The sequence below is a fragment of the Rhodamnia argentea genome, chromosome 5 (genome assembly GCF_020921035.1).
Source record: "Rhodamnia argentea isolate NSW1041297 chromosome 5, ASM2092103v1, whole genome shotgun sequence".
Lineage (NCBI taxonomy): Eukaryota > Viridiplantae > Streptophyta > Magnoliopsida > Myrtales > Myrtaceae > Rhodamnia > Rhodamnia argentea.
In genome coordinates this window covers 16,218,384-16,245,885 of record NC_063154.1, presented here as the reverse complement: position 1 = coordinate 16,245,885, position 27,502 = coordinate 16,218,384, and the positions used below count along the sequence as shown (strand labels likewise).

At 39.1% G+C, this 27,502-nt stretch overlaps 1 protein-coding gene across 5 annotated transcripts in view; it reads left to right on the top strand.

The window, feature by feature from the left end:
- LOC115746579 (NAC domain-containing protein 53-like) overlaps positions 1–27,502 on the top strand; it is an 87,974-nt gene that overhangs the window by 5,690 nt on the left and 54,782 nt on the right. Inside the window, exons 2-5 of one of the 5 annotated variants that reach the window (XM_030682393.2) lie at positions 3,547–3,758; positions 3,905–4,155; positions 4,275–4,424; positions 4,519–5,025. In XM_030682393.2, the coding sequence (XP_030538253.1) occupies positions 3,578–3,758; positions 3,905–4,155; positions 4,275–4,424; positions 4,519–5,025 (1,089 nt within the window). In that variant the 5' untranslated portion in view covers positions 3,547–3,577. Of the gene's footprint in view, positions 1–3,422; positions 3,759–3,882; positions 4,156–4,274; positions 4,425–4,518; positions 5,026–27,502 lie in introns of those variants that run through there. The other 4 variants (XM_048278857.1, XM_048278854.1, XM_048278855.1 and 1 more) reach the window with 4 other exon arrangements.

Below are 27,502 nucleotides of genomic sequence, written 5' to 3'. Positions count from 1 at the left end.
GACCGAGAAAGCAAGAAAGTCGTGTTCAATTAAGTCGTCCGAGACCAAAGTGAGTCGTGTTCGACTAATTGTCCGAGACTTGATCCGGTCGTGTTCCTATGTGTCCGAGACCGAGATCCGTGGGTCGTATTCCTATGTGTCTGAGACCCCGATATATATATAGAGCCGTGTTCCATAAAAGTCCGACGCTCAATTTCATGAACTTATTATGATGGCGGTGGAGTAACGTGGAATATTTTTGGAGTAATGTGGAATATTCTGGAGTGACATGGAATATTCTGGAGTGACGTGGAATATTTTTGGAGTAACGTGGAATATTCCGGAGTGACGTGGAATATTTTCGGAGTAACGTGGAATGTTCTGGAGTAGCGTGGAATATTTTCGGAGTAACGTAGAAATTTTCGGAGTAATGTGGATATTTATATTATGGCCGGATGTGTTAAAAACGGGCCCCGGAGTACGTAGAATATTTTATTGTCGGACTGAGGCGTGGAACGCCGAGACGGGAGTAACGTAGAATATTTGAGAAGGTGTGAGAATTTTCGGAGAAAGAATGAAATTTTCTGGAATTTAATTGGGGAATTTTTGGGTAAGAAAGAAAGAGTTGTTGGAAATTGTTGCTCGCCTAGATTGTGTCTGGAGGCACTAGCAGCCTGATCTAGGGTTAGAGATTTTCCTACTGAGATTTTATCACACCCCGTCGTGGATTCGTTGTTTTTCGGACCTTTTGCCTCAGCCATGAATGACCCGCCTCAAAGGTTCGGGATCCCGCGGGACATGGAAACCGTGTTGACAAAGTACCCAGTAGGAGAGGACAAGGTGTATTATAGGCACGTGACTACGATATTGGTGGATACCGGAGAGCCTTTTTAGAAGACTCATACGTACGTGGCGTGGACGTACCGCAACGGGGATTTGCTAGTGGGACCATTGACAGGCTTCGACATCCCCTATGACGGTGTTGGGGAGTGGGACCCTACTAGTACTCCCCCTCCCGACGGTGTAGTGGTTCACTCGGACGCTGGTCCCGATGACGTGGAGCCTAGCCCAGAAGTCGTGGCGCCCGAAGAGGATGGGGACGTTGTGGAGCCTTCCGATGTGGAGCAGCCTCCAGAGTAGGATGAGGCTTAGGATAGTCGGCCTCTCGGTTTTTGTGGAGTGTTGTATTTTGGTAGTGTAGCGGGCTTCGACCACGTGTCTTTTGTTATAGGCGGTCACAGGCTTGTACGGTGGCCCATGACGCCTTAGGTTTGACAGTTTGTAACAACTATGTATAAATGTACATATGTGTGTTTTACCATCCCAAGTTATCATAGTGTTATTGATTTTCTGTACGGAGATTTTGTTGCTTCCGCATGTGTTGTTTAATTTTGTTGGCCTGAGGATCCCGGAGAACCGTACGCAAGCGAGGCCAGGTGGGATGTCGATGGCACGCAGGGTTCGGGTCGTGACACGTACATCTATGATGAATTTACCATGTGTTAGGCCTAGGGGTGTCAAAATTAAACTGAAAAACCGAACCGACCCACGAGTTGAATCAAACTGACTGAAAATTTATGCATTTTAGTTTGATTTGGCTTTTGGTTCAGGTAATTGAAAAATAACCACTCTTTTTTTTTTCAATTCGATTCAATTCGGTTCGGTTAACCAAACCTATTAAAAATCCTCAAAATAACCACTCTTTTTTATTTTTTATTTTTCCTTTTTAGGACAAAGGGCATGCAAGGGCTTTGTGGCTCTGGCCTAGGGTCCATCTTTGGCAACTCCAGCTGACCCTCACTCAAGTGTCGCCATCCCTAAGCCAATGGTTCTCTGGTCCATCGGATTTGAACCAAAAAAGAAAAAAAAACGAAAAGAAAAGAGAAAATCAAAATCAAAATTAAAAAAGAAAAACCAAAAATCGAATTGGATTGAACTGGATTTTGGTTCGGTTCATATTCAATTCGGGGTGAGATACGAGTCAATTCAACTTTACACCCTAATAGTTCAGCTTGGCTCGATTTTTTGGAGAAACAAACTAAACTGAACCATTGACATGACCGAAAACTTAAATAGGTACACCTGTAATAAATTTACCTTGAATTAATATTTTAACAATAAAAAATCTCAAACTTATACACGTGTGATGAATTTACCATGTGTTAGGCCCAGGGGTGTCAAAATCAAACTGAAAAACCAAACCGAACCATGAGTTGAATCGAAGGTAACTGAAAATTTATGCATTTTAGTTCGATTCGGTTTTTGGTTCCGGTAATTGAAAAATAACCATTCTTTTTTTTTTTCAGTTCGATTTGATTCGGTTCGATTAACCAAAACCTATTAAAAATCTACAAAAATAACCATTCTTTTTTTTTTTTAAATTTTCTTTTTTAGGGCAAAGGGCAGGCGAGGACTTTACGGGCCTCGCCCGGGGTCTAGCAACTCCAGACGACCCTCACCCGAGGGTTGCCGTTCCTCAATCAATGGTTTGCCACTCCGCCGGATTTGAACAAAAAAAAAAAAAAAAAAAAATAAAAATCGAATTCAAAAAAGAAAAACCAAAAATCGAACCGAACCAAACTGAATTTTTGGTTCGGTTCATATTCGGTTTGGGGCGATATATGATTCAATTCAATTTTAGACACTAATAGTTCAACTTGGTTTGATTTTCTTGAAAAATCAAACTGAATTGAACCATTGATATGACCAAGAACCCCAAACATGTATACCTGTAATAAATTTAACCTAAACTAATTTTTTAAAAATAAAAAATCTCAAACATGTACACCTATGATGAATTTACCATCTGTTAGTTTCGGTTATATTGGGTTAATACCATGAAGAACTCCAAACTATTACATTCGTGACAAACGGAGGGTAAAACCCACAAATTGTTAAAAGAAATTTGCTACGTGTCATCTAACTCAGCAATCTGATGTTAAATTTGATGTAAACTATCGAATGAAAAATTTATGACAAATGTATTAGTCTGAGATTTTAGGTGGTAGAGAAATAAATTTGGAGTAAATTTGTTATATGTGTGCCAATTTGGAGTTTTTGGTGGCATTAACTCTTAAATAAAATAAACTCGGATAGACAGCCCTCACGTTAACTGACTAATAGCAGGTTGATTTGAACTCAAATTCGCATTATGTCATCAATGAATTGAAAAGAAAAGTCTCCTGTTGTAATTAGAGGTAACAACCAGGACACATCTCAGGAGCAAATCCCACAAATTTCCTGGATATCGTCTTTTTCATATGAGAAAAACAGTGTAACTTTCAGAATGAGCGGAATGTTGAATTAGTTTGGTTTATGTGAAGGGATCCACCAGGACAAGGAAAAGCAGACAAAGCCTATCAGTATCAGCTATCAATCACCATCAAAATTCTTCTGATGTCCACTTAGAAAAAGTTTGTTAACTTCTCAGAGAAGGGAAGACTTCAATAAAGACCCTCTCAAATGAATACGTGTCGATGCACGGTGTTCAGGGGTCGCAGATCGACCATAGAATCCTATGCAATAAGTGGAACAAATTATCTGTCTGCTCTTAGGTTGAGCCGTAAGTTGTGTTGGGTGACGAACAGAAGGGAAGGAGATGGCAGCTGTGATCATCCCACAGAATTTGCCGGTCGGATACAGATTCCATCCAACCGACGAGGAATTCGTCCATCATTACTTGAAGAACCGAGTCCTAGGATACGTAGACCGCCCCTGCGTTATTCCCGACGTCGACATCTGCAGGTGGGATCCTTGGGAATTACCACACAAGTTTCACGGTAACAACAGATACCTCTGTCACTTTGCTTGCCCTTTGATACAATTTAGGTCCAGCCATGATTTTCAGAAACTAGTTACCTTAAGTTCATGGGTTTTTGGAGCATAATGTATATCATCAATCAGTGAAAAGTCGAGGGAATGACAGGTGAATCAATCATTCCCCCGGATGACAAAGTTCAGGAGTGGTGGTTCTTCTGCCTGCAAACACCCAAACAGGTTAGGAGATCGACTCCATCGGGCTTTTGGAAGAAGACTGGTGCTGACCGAAATGTGAAGGACAGGGATACGAACAGAGTGATCGGTACTAAGAAAACGTTAGTGTTCCACAAAGGTCAGGGCTCTAAGGGCATCAATACGAAGTGGGTCATCCATGAATTTCATCTACCCGCCAATGAAGTACTCAATCTATCCCTCACTTATTTGTTCAGATAAAGTAATATACACAAGATGCATGAATTCGATAACATATCATATGATCTGATGGTACAAACTGGTATAACATGGTCTTTTGACAGTTGAATAGGAATTATGTTCTGTGTTGGTTGAAGCATACACGAGATGAGAAGGCTGATAATTCAACCATAGAATTAGCGCATGGAGCCATCAACCTGGCGGATTTGGATTCAGATCTTCATCAACCTGATTATGAGAACTCATTTCTTGAGGTGCGAAGGAAAAGAGTTCTGTTTATACATTTAATATCTGTCTTAATGAGCGGGCAAGATGTGTTGATGACTAATCTTTTACTGGGAAATCCAGCCTTTGATACAAGAAATGTTGAATTCACCGATAGAGCCCTCATTTCAGCCCGAGGACCGAATTTCATCTGACTTCCTGCCGCTGCTTCAGCCTGCCCGGCGATCTCAGAATAGCCTTCCCTCCAACATAAATCAGTTTATGAATAGTCCGTCTTTGATGGACTTCTCATTGGACTTCCCATTGGAGAACCGATTTCAGCCTGATAACCGAGTTTCATCTGACATGCTGCAGCTGTTTCATCCTGCCCGACAATCACAAAATAGCCTTCCCTCCAATAGACATCAGTTTAGGAATACTGAGAATCCGTCTTTTATGCCCATCTCATGGGAGAACAGCATTCCTGACGAATCTATCCAATTGGAATCCTTGTTCGGAACAAGTGAAGAGGATGAAGATTTCGGTAACATGCTAAACGATGATCTTTTTGAAGAGGTTGAAGATGTTGAGGTGCCAAGCGGAGATTTATTTTATGACGACTTCTTCGACGGAGACCAAATGCAAACAGGGGTCAAACTTCTTCCCTTGAAATTTCATTTGGTTACTGTGATTGCTTCTCTAGTAAACATTTAGGTTTAAAGGGCACTTCCATTTTCCAGGTTATCTGAAAACTAAAGATGAGTTTCTTTCAATCATTTTTGGCTAGACTAGAAATTTCATCAATGAATCTGTCTATGGAAAAAGAAACGTGGACTTTCAGGCTAAGTTACCCGTGCTTAATTAACTTTCAATTGTAGAAGAACAATGGACAATTTAAAACCTAATCTTGAAGGTTTGTTATGAACTTAAGTTTATGCCTCAGTTATTTCCTCTGATTCATTTTATCTCATGCAATCTGTCGCTGCAGTATGGCCAAACATCTCACTCGCATGATGAGCCTCCCGTTCTAATGGAGAATCGACGATCACAAACAATGTCAGTCCACGGTGTTGTTCCTCTCAACAAAAAGATAGGCATGGTGGAGAATAAGTTCAACGGCTCCCTTGCTGCTAGTGAGAAACCTATGGCGCCTCTCGTACATGCTGGAAGTGTAAAATCTTGTAGCAAAGATGAAGAGCCGAGGTTCGGAAAGGTTAAGCAGGAAGCTGCAACCAAGATTATCAAACCAGAAAGCATATCTTTGGAGGAAGCTGCAGCAACAGCAAAGGTGAAAGAAGCTCCCAGTTTAACCGATTTTGTCTTGCTATTACCTTCCGGTCTTGATATGGATGGTTGGACCATTATTTTGATTGGCATGGTTCCATATTTTTCTGAAGATCAATAGAAAAAATTAGGAAAGTTCTTCATATTTGGGTCTCCTGTTAATCTTTTCTTTCTTTTTCCTTATCATCTCATTATTTGAAACAAATTTTGTTGGCAGGTACTGACATACAGAGAGCCCGGTTCAGCTGGTAATTCACCCAAGAAGACAAACAGCAAGGAGATTGAACATGCCAGAGAGAAATCAAAATCAGTGACTGCACTGACCGGACCAACCACCGTGAGCACAAAAAGTTCCACAAGTCCTCGACTGCTTAATCTTATGAACATGGTCGTTGGGATTCTCCTGTTGATCGCCATCACTCGCCAATTACTTAATTTCTGATTTTCACTGCCGTTTTTCCCCATAAGCAATGCAGCATCATTGACAAGTACAATTGTGAAGAAGGGTTTTGTATGTTGTGTCACGATTCGTGTGTATGTAGCTTGTCTTCTCTTGATGCTAATGCTTTGTACTTCTTTTTGCTGCGACGGAATTGGAATATCCAACTAGATGTGTGACTGCTGTTATTTTACTATCTTCGCTCTCTGATGTCCCCTTTAAAATTAACTTGCAGTCCCTAATTCCATCTCTGTATTCAGTTCATTGATTTCATTGATGGATCAGTCGCATGAAATTGGTTGTTCTTGGAGGCACGGCTCATGGAGACAACATGCAAACTAATCAGTCGACGTAGGACAAAGCCTACTTCACAAGAATTTAAGACCGTCGTCTGTACGTTCAAGACTTATAGAAGCTTTTATCTTTTCATAATGAAATAATAACAGTCTGTGGTAGCTCTGAGTCTTCCTATAGTCACATTCATGTCCTCAGAACACAAGAAGCAACAAAAGAGGACCGAGAATACGCTTGAATCGACACTAAATGTTAAGAGCGAGAAAAATGAGAGAGCTTACATTTAAAGACATCGGTACGCCAGTGACCTATATCAAGCTGCTCAACAAAATCATAGACATCATTCATGATGTGTGAAGGCCATAAACATATGGATCACGTTAAGACGAGGCCCACGGCATGTCTCATATATGTAAGGACAACCTGTTTTCTTCTTGTATAGATGACAGTTCCCATAAGAATTTCCAAGATAATGGTCTCTCTCTCTCTCTCTCTCTCCCCTTCTCTCTCTCTCTCTCTCTCTCTCTCTCTCTCTCTCTCTCTCTACCATGTAAAACAATTTGTCACGCCAGAACAGCATTGTAGCGTTGTTACTAATTGCCACTGATGTAAATCTTGATGAAACAGATTGAGTGGCTCGATTGCACAAGAAAGAAGATGAAAAGAAAATGTTGAAGGAACAGAATGCAAGTTAGAGACCATAACTAGGCTTGACCGTTTGAAAAAGATTAATTTGCCCCGACACCGCTCATGTTTTGTCCAAATTGTCACTGTATTTTCGCAAACTACTTTGCCAGTGAGTGTTAGAAGGTACTTAACTCAGGGAGACTTCATTATATAAAGTCCGGAAATAAATGGTGATTTGAGGGGATCTAGTTCTGTTTGTTTGAGCTTTAAAGAAAGTACTTGAGGTGTTATGCGTTACCTCCAAATTATAGTGGTGTCAAAAGTGGAGTTTTCGAGATACAGGGGTGTCAGAGGGATTTGGCCAAAACAGTGCCATGTTGGCGCAATAAGAAGGGTTAATACCATAAAAAATCCTAAATTAGTATACTTATGAAAAATTTACCAAAAACTAATTTTTGGACTACCAAAAACCCCAAACTGATATACCCGTGACAAATGTAACCTCCGTTAGTTTCCATTAAATTAGATTAATACCATAAAAAATTTCAAATTCGTACACCCGTGATAAACGGAGGGTAAAACCCTAAACCGATACATCCATCAACTACCACATGTCATTCAACTTAATAATTTGATAGTAAAATTTAACGGAAACTAACGGAGGATAAATTTGTCACAAGTTTACCGATTTGAGTTTTTTGATAATTAAAAAATTAGTTTGTATTTAATTTATCGTAAGTGTATCATTTTAAGGTTTTTCGTGTTATTGACCTTGACAAGAATGATAGGAAAAATAGAAAAGGAATCCCGTAAAAGTGCCAACTTTTCCTCCTTTCTTTTGGCAGAATAACCACACAAGAGGAATCTGTCCACCACGTATGGGGAGGGATACAGAAAAAATAGAAGAGAGTGGAGAGGCATTGACAAGACTAAAAGATGACAGTGAAGGCCATAGAACTTCCCCAAGAAGGTGAAAATAGTCTTGAACAAGTCCGCAAAGAGGACAAAAGTGAAGGAATCAACAAGGACAGATGCGGGTATCCATCAAGCACTGTGGATTAACTTCTCAAGCAAGGGGGAGACTTCACCAGAAAAAAGTTGCTTGAGATGAATCATATACTATAAATTTAGCACTTCCATGCTCAAGTTTAACAAAAATATCTAATAAAAGCCACTCTCTCACTCTGCTTAGCTAAGAATCATCAAGAGAGTATACTGTCTGAATAATATTGTTTGGGTGCTAGTTATTGTTTACTACCTTCTTGCTAATTTTACTTCTTGTGGCAGTCCTCTAAATTTACCATTTTACTCCTCTTTTGACTGTTAATTAAAGTGATTGATGATGTTTTAGGGATAACTTTTAATAGATTTAAGAGTACTGTAACTTTGTTTCAATTTTTCTGCATCTATTATGGATGACAATGGCTACATGACCAAAAATGTAGTCTCATCCTATCAGCACACCCTTTTTTTTTTATTTTTTTTATGGTTTTAGGACATAGTTAACCAACTGGGAGAAGTTGTAACAAAACTTTTCGTCCTGGTACAAAGTTTCATTTTCATGGACATACCATACATGTATTTCATTTCAGTCCGTCCCTAACTTTTCGCTACTAGTTTTTCTCGTCCTACTGTTGCGCTGCCTTATTAGGGTCCCTAATAGAAGCATGTATTAGATACAGTGACTAAGCAAAGAGTCGGTGAGTGACTAACATGGAAAAAGATGTGCAGTATAGGGATGACAACTTATCTGTGCTTCTTGTATCTCTTCGTTTGTTTGTTTGTTTGTTTTTTTTTTTTTTTTTTCGTGTTTTCCCTTTGGTCTTTCCATTGATGATTAGGAGTGGGGCAAGAACAAAAGCTTGTTTTTGCCGCAGAAAACGCGATGGAGAAAAAAAAGGGTATTGCAATTAGGAACGGAGTCTAGTTTACCAATTCCATTGGTCGTTTTTGAAGTTAACCATAGTTGAAGTTGGCAATTTCATGAGGATTGCTAATTTCCGAATCGTTATAGGTCCCAGATTAAGACTGTTAATGCATTTCCATGCACGGATATCGCCTAAATGCTTTGGTCATGCCAGAAAGCTTGAATGTCATGCACGAATATAACTCGTTTTTGCTGCTAGAACATCACTATATCCTGAAGAAAAATAGCCCGTTCACTGTTTAGCTTAACCAATCAACATGTTGATGTATATTTTGTAGTTTCACCGAGAATTTTATGTTTTACTTTATTTTTGGTCTTAACGTGACTAGTACTTATGTCCGTTTGTCCCTCTTTGTGAGCGGAAAATTGTATTGCATTGGAATCAGTAGATGAAAAGGCCGCAGGCACAGCCGCTTCGCCATAGGTGAAACAAGCGAGCTTCACTTGGTGTTATGAAGATACTGTTAGAAATTAAACCAAATTCATGAATGCTATCAATTCATGGACCCCGTATATCGGACTCCCTAGACGCATGCACGAACCCGTGCACGAACCAAGACTTATCTTTATTATGGTATAGTTTTCAAGAGTAATTGTTAGGTGAGTTTGTAATCATGGCTACAAACACTCAGCTTCCTCTTCAGTATCCTCGTCTTACCAATTTTTTTTTTTTTTTTTTTGTATTTGGTCTTTGAGAATGAAAGCCTTGCTCAGCGCCCAAAGTGTATGTGAAACGGTAGACATTGGCTATGATGAGCTAGACGACGTAGCCATATTGAACCACAATCAGAGGAATGCCCTGGAGAAGGTTTGAAGAACAAGACCAACTCGCCCTATCAATCATCTATCAAGCTTTAGATGATTCAATGTTCGAGAAGGTGTCGAATGCCATGATGTCCGAGGAGGCATGGGAGATTCGTCACAACATGCACCAAGGAGTTGATAAAGTGAAGAAGATTCATCTTCAAACTCTAGAGGCGAACTCATGTTAATCCGAATGAAAGAATCTAAGTTGATTGCTAATTATTTCACACGAGCTTTAGCAATTGTGAACTAGATGAAAAGGAATGGTGGATGTTCCTGATGTTCAAGTCATGGAGTAGATACTTCGGTCATTGGACAAGAAGTACGACCATATTGTCATTGCCATTGAGGAGTCGAAAGATCTTGACGCCATGGCAATCGATGAACTTATGGGTTCCTTGCAAGCCCATGAAGAATGACTCAGAAGAAACCAGCATGAGTCGATGGAGAAATACTCCAAACTTGGTTGTCTATGGGAGATAAGATGGACCAACTTGGAGTCCCTGCTACGCAAGTTCGAGGGACTAATCAAGGTCGAGGTCGAGGCTGAGGAAAATTTCGAGGAAGAGGTCGTGGATGAAGCAGAGGAGATGTTGTTTGCAAAGACAACAAAAACCAAAACCAAAGAAGTGTTCGTGGAAGAGGACATAACTCAAACGGCCAATGGTATGATAAATCTAAAATTGGATGTTGTCATTTCCATAAGCTTGGTCATTATGCTTCTGAATGCTGGAGTAAAGAAAAAAGCAGAACCGACGAAAAGGCAAACTTGGTGAATGATGCCGACCAAGTTCTTATGTTGGCCTTCAAAGAAGATAAAGGCGGACAAAGCGATACATGGTACTTGGACTCGGGTGCAAGCAATTACATGCACAGACGAAAGGAGATGTTTTTCGAATTGGATAAGACAGTCAAAGGGAAAGTCTCGTTTGAAGATAACTCCAAAATAACTGTCAAAGGAAAAGGTACAATTCTGATTTGCTTGAAGAATGGTACACGCCATTTTATTATTTATGTGTATTATGTATCAAAGATGTCAAGAAACATTTTGAGTATGGGATAGCTTCTAGAGAAAGGCTACTCTGTCCAAATGAAAGATCTCGACCTTGTGCTAAGAGATCAAAATAACAAACTGGTCACGAGTGTGAAGTTATCAAAAAACAGGATGTTCATTCTCAATATAAAGAATGCTTTGGCTCGATGTTTGAAGGCATGTGTTGATAATCCTCCGTGGCTGTGGCAATTGAGGTTTGGGCATCTCAATTTTGTAGGACTGAATTTGCTTTTTCGAACGAAGATGGTATGTGGCTTACCACATATTGATCGTCCCGATTAATTATGTGAAGGGCGTGTCCTTGACGAGCATCCCAAAACCAGCTTTTCGAAGCAATCAACTTATCGTGTGCAGAAGCCACTAGAGTTGATACATTCTTATGTGTGCGGCCCGATCACTCCTCGGTTCTATGGTAATCATCAATACTTCATTACTTTTATTGATGATTACACTCGAAAAAACTTGGGTGTATTGCTTAAAAGAAAAATCAGAAATGTTCGATATTTTCAAGAGATTCAAGCACCTTGTTGAAAAGGAGAGCGGCTACTTCATCAAATCCTCGAGGATTGATCATGGAGGAGAATTCACCGGTGATTCTTAAAGGGGCCATATTTCCCTCAACAAAATGACATGGCTGAACGAAAGAATAGAACCACTATTGACATGGTTCGAAGCATGTGGAAGAGTAAAAATCTTCCCAAGGAGTTACGGAGTGAATTTGTGATGTGTGCGGTTTATCTGCAAAACCATTGTCCCACATAAAGATTTGAAGGCGTAACTCCTCAAGAAGCATGGAGCGGGAGAACACCAAGTGTTTCTCACATGAGAATTTTTCGGAGCATTGCCTATGCTCATATCTCGGACCGTAAAAGATCAAAGCTGGAAGACAAGAGTAAAAAGCTTATCTTTATCGGGTATGATCCTTCACCGAGAGCTTATCGATTGTTTGACCCTAACACTTTGAAAGTGTATGTAAGCAGAGATGTTAAGTTTGATTAAGAAGCTATGTGGGAAGAAAATCCCAAAGTCGATGCAATTGATCATAGTGATTCAAGCCAAACGGAGTTGGAGGAACGCTCCGCACCTTCCCCTCCAGTATGTTCTATGAGTTCATCACCATTGTCTTCTTGAAATGGTGTTGTTGAACTAATTGTTCCAAGATCAAGGAGATTATTTGAAATCTATGAAGCTATAGATGAGCTTCATCTGATATGTCTTCTTGCTGATTGCGAGCCTCTTACATACGATGATGCTATCAAAGAAGAGAAATGGAAGCAACCCATGAATGAAGAAATCAATTCCATCTAGAAGAATCAAAGAGGCTCCTTGTCCTTCCAAAGGACAAGAAAACAATTCGCGTCAAATGGGTCCACAAGGCCAAGAAGAACAAGAAAGGTGAAGTGACGAGATACAAGGCGCGACTTGTCGCGAAGGGGTACCAATAAAAGACCATTATCGATTATGATGAGGTCTTTGCCCTTGCCATCCGCATGGATAGAGTTAGACCGATGATTTCCATTGCCGTTCAAAATGCTTGGCAAATTTATCAAATGGATGTCAAGTTAGTATTCTTAAATGGGGTCCTTGATGAAGAAATTTATGTTGAACAATCCTTGGGTTTCACTGTCAAAGGCCATGCAGACAAAGTGCTACAGTGGAAGAAAGCTCTATATGGTCTTAAACAAGCATCAAGAGCTTGGAATTCCAAAATTGATGCCTACTTCAAAGCAAATGGATTCACTCAATCTTCATACGAACATGCACTCTATTTGAAGCAAGAGAAAGGTGATGTTCTACTGGCATGTTTATATGTTGATGATCTTGTTTTCACGGGGAAAAATCTGGTTATGATCGAAGCTTTTAAGGCATCCATGGTGAAAGAATTTGAAATGACTGACAATGGTCTCATGAATTATTTTCTTGGTATATAAGTGAAGCAAAGTACCAATGGGATTTTTATTTCCCAAAAAGGATATGCTAAAAATATACTTGAGAAATTCAATATGAAGAATCGTATGTCGATCGATACTCCAATGGAGTGCGGAGCCAAACTTTCGAAGTTTAACTATGGTGTTGATGTTGATCGAATGCATTATAGAAGCTTGATCGGAATCTTGAGATATTTGTCATGTATGAGACCGGACTTCATGTATAGTGTTGGAATTGTGTGTCAATACTGGGAGAAACCAAAATTGACTCATCTTAAAGCTGCAAAGATGATACTTTGAAACATAAAAGGTGCTGTCTCTCATGGTTTACAATGTTATCCATCTGAATTGTTCGAGCTCAGAGGTTATTCAGATAGTGATTATTAGGAAGATGTCGATGATCGAAAGAACACTATAAGCTTTGCATTTTTCTTGTGTGATACTGCTTTCACGTGGTCATCAAAGAAGCAACCAAGTGTTATTCTATCGACGTGTGAAGCTGAATATATTGCAACATCCTCATGTGTTTGTCATGCTATAAGGCTAAGAAGATTGCTCAAAGAAATTCATATGGAGCAAATGAAATCGACAGAGATTTTTGTTGATAATGTTTCTGCCATTACTTTGGCGAAAAATCCAGTCTTTCATAAACGAAGCAAATTTTATCGATGTTGGATATCATTTCATCCGAGAGCAAGTAAGAGTGGAGATTGAAGTCACATATGTGAAGACGGGAGATCAAATCGCAGACTTTTTTACAAAGCCTTTCGTGGTTGATGCATTTCTGAAGTTCAAGAGTCCGCTTGGAACAATTGATGAAAGAGACTTTGGTTTAAGGGGGAATTTTAAAAATTAAACCAAATTCATGAATGTCATCGATACATGGACCATGTCCATCGGACTCCCTAGATGCATGCACGAACCAAGACTTATCTTTATTATTGTGTAGTTTTCAAGAGTAATTATTAGATGAGTTTATCAAAAAGTCTATTAATATTCCGATGTGTAGATATTGCTATCGCGTTTGTTCATGTTTCTAGAGTACATTAAGAGTCATGTATCAAGCCTATAAATAGGTGGGTCTAACAATCATTGTGATGTGGGTGAATCGATTGTGAATACAGAATATTGAAAAACCATTTTTGGTCTCCTCCTCCTTCGTGAGTAAGTTTGAGTTGTGAGTATTTGTTGAGAATCTCACTTTCTATTTATCCCATCAGATATGCCTTTACTTTGTAAAATATGTTTTGACGTGCTTTGCTTCGGTAGTTAATTAGATTTTGGAATTCCATTTCTGATTGCAGCATACTATATATTAAATTTGTGACTCATAGGCACTTAAGAAAATGGTTAACATAAAAAAGAAAAATCCACTTCAGGAAAAACATTGTTTCGTTTACAAACAGTGATAACAAGGCACTAGGCAGTGACCTCAGAGTCTTAACCCGCTCTAAGAAAGACAAAGTTGCTATGTGTGAATTGTATATTTACCCAACAATCTTGAAAGTGAGCCATGATCAGTGATTGCCATTTGAAGGGAACTTCTTTTCATTCTTTTAGTTGATGTTAGACCTGACAAAATGTGAAATTAATAATCCATTTTTTAACCCTGTATATGATAGGTTGAGTTGTCGTATAGGTTAGTTTATAGTCAATAAATGGATCATAAACGGCTTCAGAAAATGGTACCCTTGTAGTTGTCGGTAGAGCGGTTGTTGAATGGTTCCTTATTCTCGTCCTCATGTAACTTCCATTACTTTGAGCGCCTTTTGACACCTACTCACCACATTGTGCCTAGTAAACAAAATCAACCAAACAGAAGTCTAGCCAACGGAATAAACAATACAAACCAAACAGAAAACAACATGCCAATTTCCTGTTTTCTGCGTTAAAACCTCAATTCGAGGATATGGATTCCACACAAAAAGCATAAAATAGACAAGAATGTTGTCGTGATTTTCATCTCTCATATCATGAACATATATGAAGAATTCAACGCCGGGTCATGTGGTGTTGAAGAAATGTTTGAATATTAAGTCGACAAAAAAGACAGTTGTTGTGTACTTGAGAAGAGTGGTAGGACCTTTCTTTAAGTTGGATTATGTATATGCAAACTTTTTTTCGATCAAACAGCAGAAAGCTCCTGGAAAACTGAGCGTGGTATACTAGCCTTTTGTGGAATCAAAATCTCTAGCCGCCGTTTGGTTAAAGAAAGTTGTTCTCAGGTGAATATGTCTTCTAGTTTCTCCAATGCACTACCTACTTTTTGATTCTTGAGACCAAAACAAGCAGTTCTATCCAAATTCATGATCCTCTATAAATCTCTTGTCGATAAGGAGGTTGAAGCACACCTGAATTACGCATCACATCTCTCAACACTTAGGTCCGCTTCTAAGTTGAGTCATGCAACTCGTAAGCGTTTAGTTTTGCAAAGTTACCATTTTGTCACTTCATCTTTGCAACTGCTATTTCATTGTGCTTTGTTCGAGTCTGCTCCACATGAAATGAAACCGACAAATCCGCACTGCTTGCATTCGAAACAGGGATAACCGAGGACCCTCTCGGGGTGCTTAGCTCCTGAAACAAGACGGTCAACCTCTGCCAATGGTATGGCATTACATGTGGTCGTCGACACCGCAACAGAGTCATCGTGTTGGACCTGAACTCCTAGAAACTCACATTGCCAATATCATATTTTTAAAGGAAATGCCTCTCTATAACTGTTGGGAGTGCACAAGAAAAGACTGCTACCTTCACCCGGAAGATTGCCAAGAGAGAGCCCAAGTCTGAGTCCATCAACATATCCAGTTGGACCCCATTTTTATTCGAAAGCTTAAGCTAGTAAGTTATAGGCCAACTAGGATATATTAACTGCTTAAGACAATATTAATTCTTTAATGTGAGATTTTTCTAACACAACTCATACTAAATCTCAACAATCTTTCCCTTATGTATGAGCTCTAGTATTAGGTTTGCTCTCCCTAAATTCAAGTATCATTTTGTATCAAGATATCTCAACTTGAATCTCCATCAATGGTCATTGAGCCCGCATTACTACACCACAACGCCCACCGGCCCAAGATATCTCAATTTGAATCTTTATTAAAGCCCATCAAGCTCAGAAATCGCGTTAGTCATCAAATTCCTTTTTTGAGTTATTCATCAAACACCAATACATGTTGAGAGTGGGTCACCAATCAACCATCGGCTCTAATACCATTTATTGTAATAGAACGCGGAAACGAATCAGGATCTTGCAAATTAAGTTAATGCAAAAGCCCAGAGAAATAACGAAGAATTATAAAGGAAATCAAAGATTTACATCATTCGATCTAAATATTGGTACCTATATCCATGGGAACAGCCAATACATATTATATAATTGGAGAATTGGAGTTATAATCGTTCAATACGATCTTGTTTCCTGTATCTAAATTATATCCAAACGCAAAGTGTTTACAAACAAAATAACTCTCAATTGGATATAATAAACTGGAGGACAAATTATCATGTCCAACCGAAGAAACCATCGTCATGCGTCTCGGACTTCTCTGTAGGTTTTCTGGCTTGTGTGGCTTCTTCTGTGTGGTTCTTGTCAGAGTACAAAACCCCAAAACCCACGAAAAACCTTCCTTTTTGCTTTTCTTTCCGTTCTTTACTGAGACCTTCAATAGATGGGACCCGATATTTGCATTCCTTTTCTGGTGTGGCCGCACAAGGTGAAAAAACGAAAGGAATAAATTGGGTTTTTTTCCAAATTAATTTTTTAAAAAAACATATTTACAAAATTATTTTTTAAAAATAAATATTTACAAATTTGGGCATCGCTCAGCGATTGGAGTGCTGAACGAGGGGTTGGGGTGGGCCCAGCTCATCGTTCGGCGGTTGGGGCGCCAAGCGGCTCTTGGTCGACTGCCCCATTGCCGAGCAAGGCACATATCGGGCTTTTTTTTAATTTTTTTTAATTTTTTTAATTATTGATACTTATAATATTATAATTTTTTTCTTGTGAAGCTTATCTTTATAACATAATTAGCAATAATTAATGTAAAATTTTATTAAGATCTATAATTAATAAATAATGTTGTAATTATGTAATTAATTTAAAATATTCACAAAATAAAATTGGTAAGACATATGAAAAAAAAATGAGATTTTCATGATATATTTATCTATTGGAGAGGCAGAAATCCAACCGGAAGGCGAAACGATGATGTGTCAAGAACCGGCGGATCGGGTCGACGATATCGAGTCGGGCTCAAATTCGATCGGTTGAAGCGAAACGGTGTCCTAATCAATATGCACCGCGGTTGGCGGTGACAAACGATGAATTTTTGTGATTCGGGATCGTTTAAATGAGTTTTCCTATTTTTTTAGCATTTTCGGGATTTATTAAAGAGAAAAATCTCAAAATTCAATAATAATCATTGTCCTAAAAAATGTTATAATAACACATTTTATAGGGTGTTAACCCTAAACCTAAACCTAGCCCTAGTAGGATTTTAAATATCAAAATCCCAAATTACAAACATTTCTCTTTAATAAATCCCGAAAATACTAAAAAAAAAAAGGAAAATCCATCTAGACAATCCGGAATCATAAAAATTCATCGTTCATCACTGCCAACGACGGTGAATATTGATTAGGACGCCGTTTCGCTTCAGCCTACCGAATTGAGCCCAATCTGATGTCATCGACCCAATCCGCCAGTTCTTGACACATCACCGTTTTGTCTTCCGGTTGGATTTCTGCCTCTCCAATAGATGAATATATCATGTAAATATCATTTTTTTCATATATCTTACCAATTTTATTTTATGAATATTTTAAATTAATTACATAATTATAACATTATTTATTAATTATAGATCTTAATAAATTTTTACATTAATTATTGCTAATTATGTTATAAAGATAAGCTTCACAAGAAAAAAACTATAATATTATAAGTATCAATAATTAAAAAAATACGAAATTAAAAAAAGGCCCAAATTTGTAAATATTTATTTTTAAAAAATAATTTATGTAAATATTTTTTAAAAATTAATTTGGAAAAAAACCCAAATAAATTATCTTCCTCTTTTTACTTCCCTAAGCCTCACTTTCTTTTTAACGTACGGTGAAAGAAATTGAGAGTGATTGTCCTTAATAAGAGAGAATCGAGTCTTCATTTTCGGCGATTCACATACTTGCGAAATTGCCCCCGTTATGCAAGGCTCTCATATAATCGGGTTTCTTACTGAGCTCAAACTCGATACATGTTGACGCCTAAATTTTGATTAATCTATTTTTTGCATAAAAATTATAAAAAAATCATCTCACATATTTATTTTTAGCGTACATTGCATTGGCATATAATTGGGCAAGCAGAACACTTAATTTAGCATGCGTCTAGACTATGCACGGGATGGAAAAATACACCGAGAAGATTTGAAACTTCAGGGACTGTATTGCAAATACTTAAAACTTCATGGACTGTATTGCAAATACTTGAAACTTCGGGGACCGTATTGCAAATACTTGAAACTTCGGGGACTGCATTGCAAATACCAAAAGAAGATGAAGAAGGGAAGGTAATGAAGGGAAGATAATGAAGGGAAGGTGATGAAGAGAAGATGATGAAGAGAAGATGAAGAAGGGAAGATGAAGAAGGGAAGATGATGAATGGAAGATAATGAAGGGAAGATAATGAAGGGAAGGTGATGAAGAGAAGATGATGAAGAGAAGATGAAGAAGGGAAGATGATGAAGAGAAGATGATGAAGGGAAGATGATGGAGAAATTTGGCTATAAAAGAGGGAGTGTTCTTGAGAATTGAGGAGGAGAATTTTTGTGATAGAGCATGTAGAGAGCTCTTAGAAAGAAGGGGGAAGTGGAAGAGAATTGAGAGAGAGAGTAGAAGAGAATTGAGAGAGTTTTTTAGGAAGAGTGGAAGAGAATTGAGAGAGTTTTGAGAGAGTTTTTGAGAGGAATTTTTAGAGAGGAAAAAGAGAGTTCTTGAGAAAAATCAGAAAAGAAAATTCGAGAGTGAAGAAAAGTGTTTTAGTCGAGCATCATCTTCGACGAGTCCCGACACATATTTCGCCCCTCGCAACCCAACAAGGCCATTGCTTGCCATTTTCGACGACAGCCGCGTTCTTCCAACCCGAGATCTTGAAGGGAACTATAACGTGTATGTGAGTAAGATTTTGTGTAATAGAAGGTAATCCTTTCCATCTCGATCTACAAAAATGTAATCGTTTGGTTTGAATATTTGTTTGTTTATTTTAGACATGCCACGTGTTTCAAATTTTAGCATTATTACATGTTAATTTATTTTTATAAATACTCGTGATTGGCTGCATTTTCTTTCTTTCTAAATCACCCATGGTGTATATCGTACAAAGTTCAATGTTTTACATCCCCATAAAAAAGAAGAAAAAACCAAAAAAATTGCATCTTTGAATTTCGAGTAAAATCCATCAAAATTGTCAAATCAAATATTTTTCATGAAAATGGTACCGAAAGGGCGTTAGAGAAATCGACGTAACCAAATCCCCCGAATTCAAAATCTCCGGTTCGCGGAAATAAGATAGTTTTCTCCCGCTATTTTATTTAGGTTTCTAATCAACCTACCGAAAATGATTAGTGGCGACTCCAAATTCAAATCACATTGCATGTTAATTATTTGAACCTTAAGTTGCGATTTGGTATGGACTTGGGAGAGTCCGAGTTAGGTTAGTTAATTAATTAACCCGATAATCCATTAGCCCGAAAATTAACTTGTCTATTTTTTTTAGGTCGCGACAGCTTGGCGACTCAGCTGGGGACCCAAAGAGGATTTAGGCCAGATAATTTCATGAAAAAGAAATCACTTGATTTGGTAAACTTTGGTTAAATTCTCATTCTTAGGTGTTAAATGTTTTTGCAGATTGGGAGTTATAAGGGGAGGAGTGATCGGCTAACCCTTTGTTTTGCAGGCTTGGTGAATTGGAATTGTGATTTAACTTTTGAATCATTGAAGCAATGTTTGCTTTTAATTGTTGTGCATGATTTATCGTCTTTGCATTACACTGCACACAACCCGTGACCGGACACGGGGTCACACTAATAGTTTTAAGATGGTATTTAGATGGTCCTTTAACCTTGGCGGTAAGGCTTCGCTAAAGGTTATCCCATCCGGATCCCGAAAATTTTTTCCAAAAAATGGCTCAAGGGTTGTTCTCATGCATGTGAGGCTACGATGCATGAGAATTGCCCTTGTCGACCGAACCAAGCCGAAGTGATTGGACCCGACTAGTCATGACTATTGTACGCGAGGTTGCGACTAGTCATGATGACCGTACGCGAGGCTGCGACATGTCGTTTCGTTCATCATTTCACTTTGCAAAAGCCTTTTGGATAGATAGAATAAGATTTAAACTCACAATTCATGCGCATGTATTTGTGATTGACATTTTCTTCGTATGAGAGGTAATTTCTTGTCTCTTGTACTCTGTTATCTCATTTTTATTTTGGGCCGGTCCATGGTTTAGGTTGATTGTTTAGAAGTTTCATTGTCTTATTTCCAATTTCGCACTTTGCTTCCGCAGCTTTTAAAATTTCATCAGTTGTCCTCAATTCTGATTTGGCTTATTCCTGTTGTGCGATTTTTACTAAATTCTACGATCGAGCTTTGAGTAAGTGCCAAACACGAAAGTTGTAGACCTATGTTTCAACTAATATCTTGCAAAATTTCAGAATTAAATTCATAATTTAAGATGGCCCTTCGTTTTTTCAACAACATGCGGTTATAACAGTTTTCTGAACGTGATTTTTTTGGAAAGACACATTAAACTGTTTTGATCCGTGCATTTCTAGTCCGATTGGCCAACATAAAAGTTGTTCATCACCTTCTCACCTACAAGCTCATAAAATTTGGACACGTTTTGATCAACATGCGAATTAATACGAAGTTTTTCGTAAAAGCGGACAAACTGAAAATTACATGTTTCAATCCTTTGATCATAATCACTTTGTTCGTTTGAGTCTAGAGGGATGTCATGGGCCGGCTCGCTATTCTTGCTCCCTGTACTCATTTTGCGTTTGTTACTGCGTACAGGTAATTTATCACGGATCCTCCACATATTACTCGATCGGTCGCAAAGAGGATGGCCGACATTAACGCTGCCGTTAGTACTGCCCTAGACGAGAAACTTGGCTCCTTGACTGAGCGCTTTGAAGGGATGATGTCCCGAAAGATGGAAGAAATGATGGTCGCCTTCACCGCCAAACTTTAATCATCCGCCACCAACCCGATGACGATAACCAACGACCAACAAGTTTGTCATCATGGGGGATACATGAGGAGGGAAACCTAGTGGATTTAGAAGTATACGACCTAGATGAGTCCAAGACTGATTATGAGGAAATTCGTCGGGATTTCGAACGACATGAGGAGATCAAGCCATTGACAGGTGAACAAACTATCTCGGTCAACCTAGGCGATGCGGAAAACCCTAAAGAAGTTAAGATCGGGGCAAACCTTTCCAAAGAGATGACCGAGCGCTTGATTAAGCTCCCGAAGGATTACCGGGACATTTTCGCCTGGTCCTATGCGGATATGCCCGGTCTTGACCGTTCCATTGTCGAACATTGTTTGCCAATCGATCCTTCGGCTAAGCCAGTAGTGCAAAAATCAAGGCGACCGGACCAAAGTTGATTGGAAGATCAATACCGGGAAAACCTACCGAGCAAAAGGTACCCGGCCACTTCCCAATCAAGAATACATGCCATACCAACCTTCCGCTGATGGTTCTAGCAGCGGACCAGTTGATCATCCCTACAAGTTCCCGAGCAATGGCGGAAGCTCAAGCTCAAGGAGTCAGATCGCTCACGGCGAAAACAAAGTGGGAAATTTGTCGCCAGTGTTAGCAAGTAACACCGCCCAATTCGAGTATCAATTGCTCGAAAAATCGAAGATTACTTTGATGATGAGCTCACCACCTTGATCGCCCGGTTCGGAGTCGAAGGACCTCCGCAGTTGTAATCCGAAGCAAGTGATTATGGATCCTTGAACAACGATCGTTGGTGTATGATCCAAGACAAAATCGATCAATCATTGGAATGGTCGGCAAAAGAGGTGGAACCAATTTCGCATGAATACTTCTTTAATTCCATGTATAGTCCCCCTGCGTGGGATATTTTTTACTTTCTAGCTGTCTAGAATTTGCCTAGAGTTAAAGGGCGAATTTTCTCCTCCCTTATCAAATGCGTGAGTTCCTTGTTAAGCTAGGCCTGTAGCAAATCAATTTGTGGACGACGCCTCCGAACGCCCGTAAAGAGAGATTCCGAATAGCCTTACTTGGGAGAATACGAGTAAAAGGCCAAGCGAGCTCAAAGATGGGTAACTCCGTATCGTCCCAATTGGCTCTCGGTCATTTCAAACTCTAAATTATGCTTATTTTATTCTCGACGGGGGATTGCCAACTGTTTTGAGAACAATATAGCAAAAAGCGAACCAACCGTGGGCGCCAACATCACCACGGCCTGGTGGTTGGGGGAATGACAGTGGTCCGAGGCGTCCCGAGTTCGATCCCGAGATTTGACATCAATGTACAAAGATTAATAAAAACCTTTTTGCTTCGCAGTTCAATGCCGATTGAAGCTCAGCCAAAACCGGAGAGATAACATCCCGGACATACAATCCGATCCAGATGAGTTGATCTTTTCAATTCAAAGTTCACAAGAAATTCGTACAAGGGTAAAGCGGTATCGTTTCAACTCGTTTAGGACATGAGAACGTACATTGATGCTTTCCCTTTTGATTTTTACGAGGTCACCGCCTTTCCGGATAGGGAAGTATCCATTCTCCCCGAAAAATTAATGAAATAAGAAATTCCTGAAGCCTTTGACAATCTCATGTCTCGAACCGGATAATGAAGTTTTTGCAACTCATTTGCATGAGCGAGGGCAACTCGCGATCCACGCCCCTAAGAAGTTTCTTATGTGCTTGCGAATTGCGTCCACCAAGATAAAAAGTTGTTGCATTTTATATGCTCAAAAACACTCATACATTGCAAAGTTTGCGCATGACTGTTCCTCATGTTTAATTTACCAACTCTGAATAAGGAATATGAACTACATAAGATACATCGAATGTATGGAATGGGGCAGGGCGGGATGATGAAAGGCAATCCTTTCCCAAACACGTCCAATTTTTTCAGGCGAGATGAACGGTGGCAAAATTCCGCATTCCCCGAGGTAAAGAGTTTTCTCGCGAAAGGTACGATAGCCGAAATGACAGAGGCATTCAGTTCTCTATCCCAAACACTACAGGTGATCCATTGATTACCCCTTTTGAGCGGTGGTTTCATTTCTTTACCCCTGTCAAGAACCACCCCACATCGGGGTCCAGACGATTTAATTCTAGCAGCAACACGAGGTAAATGGTTAGAAATTTTCTTGCTCGGACTAACATTAATCTTCGGGTGTTTCTTTGCATTTATACTCAAATTTTAATTCAAGTGCCTTAGGATGATGAAGAGCATTCACTTCTCTATCCTATACACTTCATTCTTTGCATAGCCCACTTGAGCCCGCAAATTCATTTCTTAAACCCCCGTTGGTGATCATTTGCTCATTCCAAAGGCGAAGATAGCATTTTCCCAAGGATTAGAATTGGAGATGGTCGAGTCAACAGAGAATTCCCGAATGATCATTATGCTTGTTGTAATTCCTGGTTCAAAGTCATGGGATTGTAAAAAAAAGGAGAGGCAAACTCAGCTTAAAGGAGAAGGGCCCGCTCTCGAAAAAAACAAAAAAACAAAAAAACAAAAAAACAAAAAAAAAAGCAAAATAAAGAGATGTCGAAGGGCTCTCAAAGAAAAAGGAAAAGAAATCTTTTCTCGAAAAAAGGAAAAAAAAAAAAGAAAAATGAGAGTCGGGAGTAAGAAAAGCAAAGGCCGATCTCATATGAAAATTTCAAGCATAGGAAAAGCAAAGTGCCTACCAAAAGTAAGGCCAATGCACATTCATTTGTAAAGTACTTCTGAATTTTGAATGTACATTTTTGCATGTTAAGTTGTAAATTCCATGTACATGTTTGCATTGTGTCTCTTGCAAATCCTTGACGGACACTTGTTATGAAGAAGACTCCCCAAGAAATCGGTTTGTAAAGTGCAATTTTCAGTAGAAAACTACCATCCCTCATTCAATGATGGTATTCTTTCCGAAGACATTTCCGGAAGACCAAGATCGGTGACTAGTCGGCGATGATCACCAACGTCAAGCCCATTCTCATTTAATTTCCGAGCCAAAACGAGCCTTTTCGTTCCTCGGTCCCCAATCCTAGCCTACGTTATAACCCTCCAAAGTCTCTTCCGATTAGGGCACTTGAGTTAACGTAGAGTTAAATGATTTTAAGCATCACTCGAAGAAGTTCGAGCAAGATTATTTCTCTCTCATTTTTGCGGGATTCTTGACTTGTAAATCCGGAGCAAATGATGAAGAAATTCATTTCAGCGACCTTGACTCAACTGGAGTCCCCTTTGTAAACCTTTGACCTAGCTCTCATTACGGTCCTAATCAAGACCTCCCGGATCGACTCGGTCGTATCAATTGCGAGATTACTTGGATCCTTATCGAATGCGATGATGGAAAGATTGAGTGATTTCTCTTGAATCCTACAGACAGGATAAATAGCTTTTCTCGAGAGTGAGAGAAAGCCCTTTCGGACTGAAGTCCCCCCATTCAGCTCACATTCGAGGTATTCGTAATGTGAGAACCTCCCTGGACAAAATTGGTAATGCAAACTTGACAGAATGGTTATGCATGAACCATAGTATGAGTGATTGCATTATACTCATTGTTGAATATGTTTGTGTGTGTTACCTATGACATTCTATGATAGGTAATACATTCCCGATGTTCGAGTTCCCTCCCAAGGTCTCGAAATTCATCCAAGGATTATTGAATGAGCAAGTTTTGCTTGGCAAATGCCTACCGTGTACGATACAACAATGCGCTTCGTTCCTTGATTAATCGTTTGGAGAACCCGGGTAAGTTTTCTGAACCCCTTTTCAAATTAACAACTCTTCTCATGATAGTTGTTATGATTCAATTCGTGCAATATGCCCCTTTTGTACTTATCGATTCCATTCGATGGTGCTCCTATCAAATATTGTTCAATTCGGGCAATATGCCTCTTCCGTCAAGTCGTGTAGACATATGCACTTGCGATCTTGACATCTTATCAAATCATAACGACGTAGCTCTTATGGTTTCAATCTCGGGACGTGAAGACATATGCATCGGCGATCTTGACATCTTATCAAATCATAACGACGTAACTCTTATGGTTTCAATCTCGGGACGTGAAGACATATGCACTGGCGATCTTGACATCTTATCAAATCATAACGACGTAGCTCTTATGGTTTCAATCTCGGGACGTGAAGACATATGCACCGGCGATCTTGACATCTCTTCAAATCATAACGACGTAGCTCTTATGATTTCGGTATCGAATCACGAAGACGTATGCACCGGTGATCTTGACCTTTAGTCGGCTCATAATGACATAGCTCTTATGATTTTCGGCTCCTTTATCAAATCATGAAGACATAAGCACCCATATTTTTTATCCAAACCAAATCATAACGACGTAGCTCTTATGATTTTGGTTCCCCTTTATCGAATCGTGAAGACATATGCACCGGCGATTTCGACATTTAATCAACTCACAACGACGTAGCTCTTGTGAACTTGATCCCACTTCTTTCGACTCACAACGACGTAGCTCTTGTGATCTCAAACGACACACATATCTTGCGCTGTCTTGCATTAGGGAGAAGTCTCCGATAACGAGATAGGCCAAATACCTTAAAATCCTTGCATCTCGCAAAAGAAGCTTGGAAATTAAGAGAACCATTAGCTTACGAGAAATTTGGTAAAACAGGTATTCTTGTATGCGATCCATGTGCAGGTTTCTCTAACATGAAAAAGGGAAATTATGACACGTGTTATTTACAGTCTTGCATATCATGCATCACTTCATTACATAAAAAATGGGATTAAAACTCCCGCCAAAAAGTTCATCCATAATTTGCACTGTCAAAATTTAGGATTCAATTTTGTCTTTGAGCGGAACCTCTACGAGCCTCCACTCAAAGAGGGGCAGCTGTTGACGCCTAAATTTTGATTAATCTATTTTTTGCATAAAAATTATAAAAAAATCATCTCACATATTTATTTTTAGCGTACATTGCATTGGCATATAATTGGGCAAGCAGAACACTTAATTTAGCATGCGTCTAGACTATGCACGGGATGGAAAAATACACCGAGAAGATTTGAAACTTCAGGGACTGTATTGCAAATACTTAAAACTTCATGGATCGTATTGCAAATACTTGAAACTTCAGGGACTCTATTGCAAATACTTGAAACTTCAGGGACTGCATTGCAAATACCAAAAGAAGATGAAGAAGGGAAGGTAATGAAGGGAAGATAATGAAGGGAAGGTGATGAAGAGAAGATGATGAAGAGAAGATGAAGAAGGGAAGATGAAGAAGGGAAGATGATGAATGGAAGATAATGAAGGGAAGATAATGAAGGGAAGGTGATGAAGAGAAGATGATGAAGAGAAGATGAAGAAGGGAAGATGATGAAGAGAAGATGATGAAGGGAAGATGATGGAGAAATTTGGCTATAAAAGAGGGAGTGTTCTTGAGAATTGAGGAGGAGAATTTTTGTGATAGAGCATGTAGAGAGCTCTTAGAAAGAAGGGGGAAGTGGAAGAGAATTGAGAGAGAGAGTAGAAGAGAATTGAGAGAGTTTTTTAGGAAGAGTGGAAGAGAATTGAGAGAGTTTTGAGAGAGTTTTTGAGAGGAATTTTTAGAGAGGAAAAGAGAGTTCTTGAGAAAAATCAGAAAAGAAAATTCGAGAGTGAAGAAAAGTGTTTTAGTCGAGCATCATCTTCGACGAGTCCCGACACATATTTCGCCCCTCGCAACCCAACAAGGCCATTGCTTGCCATTTTCGACGACAGCCGCGTTCTTCCAGCTCCGAGATCTTGAAGGGAACTATAACGTGTATGTGAGTAAGATTTTGTGTAATAGAAGGTAATCCTTTCCATCTCGATCTACAAAAATGTAATCGTTTGGTTTGAATATTTGTTTGTTTATTTTAGACATGCCACGTGTTTCAAATTTTAGCATTATTACATGTTAATTTATTTTTATAAATACTCGTGATTGGCTGCATTTTCTTTCTTTCTAAATCACCCATGGTGTATATCGTACAAAGTTCAATGTTTTACATCCCCATAAAAAAGAAGAAAAAACCAAAAAAATTGCATCTTTGAATTTCGAGTAAAATCCATCAAAATTGTCAAATCAAATATTTTTCATGAAAATGGTACCGAAAGGGCGTTAGAGAAATCTGACGTAACCAAATCCCCGAATTCAAAATCTACGGTTCGCGGAAATAAGATAGTTTTCTCCCGCTATTTTATTTAGGTTTCTAATCAACCTACCGAAAATGATTAGTGGCGACTCCAAATTCAAATCACATTGCATGTTAATTATTTGAACCTTAAGTTGCGATTTGGTATGGACTTGGGAGAGTCCGAGTTAGGTTAGTTAATTAATTAACCTGATAATCCATTAGCCCGAAAATTAACTTGTCTATTTTTTTTAGGTCGCGACAATACATATTTTAACAATTCTCGTTTTTAACTCGACGCTTGTAGCCAAGTCAATAATGCTCATCATCTATGCTGCTCTTCCAATGCCCCGACAGACGTTCACTCTT